The 6469-nt window shown below is 41.5% G+C and overlaps 1 protein-coding gene across 2 annotated transcripts; it reads left to right on the forward strand.

Moving 5' to 3' along the window:
- The first annotated feature begins 119 nt into the window (after positions 1 to 119).
- On the forward strand, positions 120 to 4835 carry ATP5ME (ATP synthase membrane subunit e). Of its 2 annotated transcripts, none has more exons than XM_081894971.1 (4): positions 120 to 261; positions 2446 to 2500; positions 3863 to 3961; positions 4699 to 4835. In XM_081894971.1, exons 1-4 carry the CDS (start codon positions 160 to 162, stop codon positions 4722 to 4724), a joined length of 282 nt encoding a protein of 93 aa, XP_081751097.1. In that variant the 5' UTR covers positions 120 to 159; the 3' UTR covers positions 4725 to 4835. The 2 variants fall into 2 exon arrangements, with proteins under 2 accessions (XP_081751097.1, XP_081751096.1); XM_081894970.1 differs by lacking the exon at positions 4699 to 4835 and adding an exon at positions 4061 to 4130 and having other exon boundaries at positions 3863 to 4026.
- The last annotated feature ends 1634 nt before the right edge of the window (positions 4836 to 6469 follow it).

The raw sequence follows: 6469 nt of genomic DNA on the forward strand, positions 1-6469 counted from the left end.
TGGCTCGCCGGACGTTTAGACCGGGAAAGCCCCCTCAACGGAAGCGTCGTTAAGGATTTAAAGAAGACTCTACATTTTTTCCTATCTCTATCGTCTTTCCCTCAACTCCGCGCAGGCGCGACGCACTGACGTCACGTCACCCGAGACGCTTTTCCTTTTATGCCTTCGGTTCCTGGGCGCCTTGACGTCACTTCCTCCTCAGCGGTCGGACCAGGAGAAGGCAAGATGATCCCGCCGGTGGAGGTTTCCCCGCTGATCAAGGTAACGGAGCCCCGAGTCCGGCGTCGCTCTCTCTCTCGGCGCGGCCAGCCATCCGCGCGCGGCGGGAACCCGAGTCAGGCGCTTCCCCTCCTCTGCCGGAAGGTGACCTCAGAGGAGGAGGTCAAGGAGAGCGGCTGGGAAGCGCCGGGCCTTCTGCGCCTGCGCGCCCGAGGCAGCTGGGCTTCCGAATGCCGGTGGCTGGAAGCCTCAGGCGGCGGGGAGACGGGGTCGGCTCTGGTTCCCAGCCCCTCTTGAAGGGCCTGCGAGGATAGGGAGAGCCCTGCTGGGTCAGGCCAAGGACCCATCATCATCACCACCAATTTAAAGCACTCATTTTTACATCCTCAAGAGATCAGTGGCTTCCCTTCTTCTCTTTCCATGGTTCATAAATCCCTGCATGTTTTACAAAACAACTATGCCATTCAGTATTCCATTATTACATCCATCAAAACTTATTTACACTGTTGAATTTACCTTAATGCTGCCAGCGTTTTCAGGTGTACACAGTTATTTCCCATATACCTCGGGTTATAGACGCTTTGGGTTGCGAACCATGCCGAACCCAGAAGTATGGGAATGGGTTACTTCTGGGTTTCGGCGCATGTGCAGAAGTGCTAAATTGCGCTTTGTGCATGCACATAAGCCCCGAATCACGACCCACACGTGCGCAGGCGCAGCACTGCAGGTTGCGAACACTGTGGGTTGCGAACGTGCTTCTTGCACGGATCACGTCCACTGTATTCAATAACCGTTTTCCAATTGATTGTTTTCCGTCCTCCTAAAAGCCTTCCAGCAGGTTTGCCATTCACCCTCTAATTTGTTACCGTGTTTACTTACAAAAACACCTTCAGCCTGGATTTTATGGAGTAAATGCCTACAAGGTGGCTAACAACTCAAAATGCAAAGTGTGTGTGTGTGAATGTTGTGTGTCTTACACAAATATACTAAAAGGCATTTTCAGATGCTCGGTAGGCATATGAACTGTAATAGCTGAAAGGAGAGGAAGCTAATTGGAAAACCAACTGTTTTTGCTTGTAGTTTTAGTGTGGCATCAGTTGTGCATTGGGACTCCCTGTCTTTAGAGATCAGGCCTTTCTTCTTTTATCTTTGGTGTCTACGTATTTTTTATTTTTTTTTATTTGGGCAAACCTATCTAGATATGTTGGTGTCTTTTAATCTCTGTTTAGTTTACTGCTGATTTTAATTGTTTTTAATTACTTGCTTTTAAATGTTTTCTGTTGATAGTTTTTTATTCTTGTAAGCAGCTTAGAGGTTTGGTTGTAATCAAGTGGTATGTAAAATTTGTTAAAACAAACATGGGCAGAATGTTAAAATGGGTAAAGGTACTTACACAAGCATTTGGCTCTTCACTCAATATTCATAATTGAGCAAAAAGCAGTACTTTGAGTAAAACTTAGCCGAATACCATCCTTGTTTTGTGAAACCATTTCCAGAATGGAATGTTCTCCTATTTGACTTTTAGCTGAAGGTGCTTGGCCTTCTATTTTAGCTATAGTGTAAAAGGCTTGTCCTAAATCAGGAATAGTGAACCTTTGGACCACCAGATGCTGCTGAGGTGACGGGAGTTGAAAATATGGAGAGCCAAAGGTTTCCCAAACCTGAGGCCAGTGTGGTGTAGTGGTTAAGAGTGGTAGTCTCATACTCTGGGGAACCGGGTTCGCGTCCCCGCTCCTCCACATGCAGCTGCTGGGTGACCTTGGGCCAGTCACACTTCTTTGAAGTCTCTCAGCCCCACTCACCTCACAGAGTGTTTGTTGTGGGGGAGGAAGGGAAAGGAGAATGTTAGCCGCTTTGAGACTCCTTAGGGTAGTGATAAAGCGGGATATCAAATCCAAACTACTACTACTACTACTACTACTACTATTCTTCTTCTTCTTCTTCTTCTTCTTCTTCTTCTTCTTCTTCTTCTTCATCAAATCCAAACTACTACTACTACTACTACTACTACTACTATTCTTCTTCTTCTTCTTCTTCTTCTTCTTCTTCTTCTTCTTCTTCTTCTTCTTCTTCTTCTTCTTCTTCTTCTTCTTCTTCTTCTTCTCCTCCTCCTCCTCTAAATTCTGCAGTCCTTAAAATCTGAGAACTGCAAGGTAAAGTGTTTATGTGTTTGCGTATTTAAGACATGTCCTTTCTGTTTTCATCCTTATACAATTTATTTTACAGTTCGGCAGGTATTCAGCACTACTCATTGGGATAGTCTACGGAAAGAAAAGATATGGTAAGGAAATTTGTTATCTAATCCAGGGTTGGGGAGGCTGTGGTCCTCCAGATGTTGTTCTACAACTCTCAGTATCCCTGGCTGTTGTCTATGATGGGGCTGGTGGAAGTTGAGAATCCAACAAGATCTGAAGGACATCGGGTCCCTTGTGCTTATATAAGCTTCTAATTGATCAGTTAACCATATTCAGTTTCTTGCATTTGTGCTTGAAGACTACATTGTAAATATGAAGATAGGCACTGATTCTACATTCAAGAAACTTGTGATTCTCCATGGATTTACATTATGCAAATGCTTCTGCTTTTCTCCTCTGTTGCTTCTTGTATTCAAGTGTTCCTCTTTCTTATAAATCCATTGCAAGATGTTTTAGAATAGATCCTCAGTTGCAAAAAGAGTGCCTGGTCACACGAATCAGTCAGGAATCCCCAGGCTTTTGAGTTTATTTGTGTTGGGTTTTTTTAAGATGTGAAGAACATGCACATGTTCACTGAAACACTTTCTATAAAGTGTTTTAAAAGCTATTGTAGAAAATATTCCTGATGAGTTTAAGTAGTGTATCTGTATTCAGGTAGGTAGCCATGTTGGTCTGACGCAGTCAAAATATATATAAAAATATAAAATTGTCCAGTAGCTAAGACAAACTTAGTTGGTCTCTAAGGTGCTTCTGGACAATTTTTTATTTTTCTATATATTTTGACTTAGTGTATCTGTGTTTAGCTTTCCAAAGCTTTGTAACAATAAAACCAAAAATAATTTACATAAAGTGGGAAAATTATATTGTAGAATCTATCTTCTGTAAAGAATTCCAAGTAGTAAGTTCACTGTTGGTACATATCTGTACATATAAAAAAATGTAAGAGCATCATCACCCCGCAGTTTGCTTTGCCACTCACCGGTGGCACTGTAAATTACAGTGTGTAGAGAAGCAGTGCATAGGTGGCCCAGACAAGCTGCAGAGGCACACCCAGAACAGGCTTCAGCAGCCCCCCAGCAGCCCCCATGCCCCACTGGCTCTTCAGCCTGCCAGTTCTGGGATCCAGATCTCCAGGCCAGCTGACACCACCACTACTGGCCACCTTTCTCCTTTCTGGCCAGCTTGGGAATCCACTGCTTCTTCCAGTGTTCAGAAATGCAGAAAGGGCCATGTTTTTAAATTTGAGTCCACCTAAAGCACTGTGGTTCTCCTGAGGCATTTCTGATGTATTTCACTTAAACTTTGAAGTGTTGCATGTATCTAATGAGTTGGAGCAATATGTAGTATATGATGAACACTCAATATTTACTGAGCGAGTCTTCTGTTGGTCAGAAAGATTATAATGCATTTGTAAATATACAGTGATAATGAATTTTTTTTTATGATAGACTATTTGAAGCCTATTGCTGAGGAGGAAAGGAGAATAGAAGCAGAGGAGAAGAAGAAGCGTGAGGAAATGGAACGAATTGCAAAAGCACTGGCAGAAGGTATTTTTCCTAAATATAGTCCATCTTTTAAGTTTAAAAACAAGTGTGTGTGTGTGTGTGTGTGTGTGTGTGTGTGTGTGTGTATTATATATATCTTAGAGTACAATGTCTCAAGTCTATCAGGTCATGTGATGGAAATGATCATAGGTGACACTTAAAATTCTAGTCACTAAACATCTTTCTGAATATTACCAGCTTCCTTGTGTATGGATCTCTGCACAATTCTTTCCTTGTTAGGAGACCTGTTGGAAATAACTGAGAAGAAATAGTAATACCAGTTATGAGTATAGGAAATTCACTTCCTATCTTAGGATAGACTTTTGTATCATTAAACAATAACTGACTAAATTGCATGGTGTTTGGGGCAGTTCTCTTCTAGTGCACTTAGAAAAATACTTGGAAGTAGATGTAACAAATAGGATGTTTAACAAGTTCCTGTTAACTACTATGTGTGGTTTAAAAATGGGAATTTGTTGTAAAATGCTTGATGCATGCTTCAGATATATGTAACCACCTGTGAACCCCTTTTCTCATCTTGTATTACAATGTATCTCATATTATGGGGAGAATTAAATGGCTGCATTCTTGACCATCTTACAGTATTTAATGAAGATTGCAGAAATCAGCTGCCAACAGTATATCTGACATAGCTTGCTGAAGCATATTTAGTCTGTATACTCTGGTGTTATTTGAACGCTGAACCAATTATCTTAATCGTTTTATTCTTTCCTTTTCAGCTAGCGACGATTCAATACTGAAATAAACCTGCTTGATCTTCATCTTCACCTTTTAATATCCAATGTATGAAATTTTGAAGTAGTTGACCTCAAGTGTCAAACACAAACTTATTTACATCAATAAACAGTTGCTGGAAGAGCTGTTGTCAGATTCACTAATGTGCAAAGTACAAATGGCATAAAATCATCGCCTTCATATTTATCTAGCAAGCAGGAGGTTTGCATATATTACTTTTCATGCGGCAATATTTGTGAAAATCGAAGCAGTATCTAATTGTCAGCTGTCTGTGTGAAAGAACACTTGGTTTCCTTGCGCTGCTGCTGGGATGTAGACTTTTCCAGATAATAGGACAGTAAGTTACAAGTAAGCCGCTTGTAGGGAGTGTAGTTGTTGCACTTCTAGGCAATACAATTGGCCTGTTTGCTTGTGTAATAAATAGATTTCAGTACACAACTTCAAAAGATGAACTGACTGGGTGGCATAGGAACGTATGTTAAAACACCAATAATTTCATCAGTGTCAGCCTTGGAAACTTAAGTCTGTATGTACAAGTATTTCATACTACATTTTGTGTGGCCAGTTCTAATACCTTCGGAAACATGTAAGTGACACCCAGTAATTTCTCACACTGATACGTTAAATATAAAGCAGACTTCATTTATTCAAAGCGTTTTGTTATGCTTCCTGTAAAGCAGGCACCCTCAAACTCGGCCCTGCAGATGTTTTGGGACTACAACTCCCATCATCCCTAGCTAACAGGACCAGTGGTCAGGGATGATGGGAATTGTAGACCCAAAACATCTGCAGGGCCGAGTTTCGGGGTGCCTGCGTAAAGAGATGCTGCCTCATAAGAGTTTGCACGATGGCATTTGATGGCAATCAAAAACTGATTCTAGTAGTTGGAATCCATTGTAGGATGAAGTGCACAAAAGCCAGACAATCTATTATTATTCAACAACAACAGCAACAATCTTTATTACGGTCCAGAGGCCCAACAAATCAATACACAGTTCATACAGACTACCTCCAGGTTAATCAAGAATATAGGGTTCATTTGTTCATTATTTGTTCATTATTATTTACTTATTAAATTTGTATACTCCCCTATACCTGCAGGTCTCAGGGCAGTTTACAGTATAAAATCACAACATCTGAATATAAAACCCCAGTATCAAACTACAAAATGCCTTAAAAAAATAGGAACAGCCTAATAATCCCCCCTCCCCAACACATTTTAATAATGGCCTGAGCTTGTACTGGACATTGGCTTCTGGCTCTGTATGGGTAGATACGCACTCATATATTTCTTTACTTTTATTTCATAAAACCTTTACATTGTTTGATTGTTAAAAAAAAGGAAAAACAACCCTCAAAGCAGTTTATAAAAACATATCCATTGTGCGAGGATTACACTGCAACTGATGATGCTTCTGTCAAACTGCCTGCATTTTGGTCTTTAGCTGGGGTATAAATGGGTATCTTGTATTCAGAGCCAGGCATGTTTCTGTGCTCATCCTAGAGCATGTCAGTGAAGTAAACCCCAAAGAATAGGGAGGAAGCAATATGCATGCCCAGTTGGAAGTGGAGGTGACGGGGAGTTGGTGGGCAAGCAGGAGAATAGATCTGCTGATCAGCTGACTGGAGAAGACTGGTATGCATGGTAGCTCTTCCAGTAGGCATTGCCACCTGCATGGCTTGTCTTGCTGTAGCTCATTATCAAGCCAGCTGTGGTGGTGGGGGGGGGGGACTATTGCTAAATTCCATGGGATC

The sequence above is a fragment of the Podarcis melisellensis genome, assembly GCF_964234715.1.
Source record: "Podarcis melisellensis genome assembly, chromosome: 17".
NCBI lineage: Eukaryota > Metazoa > Chordata > Lepidosauria > Squamata > Lacertidae > Podarcis > Podarcis melisellensis.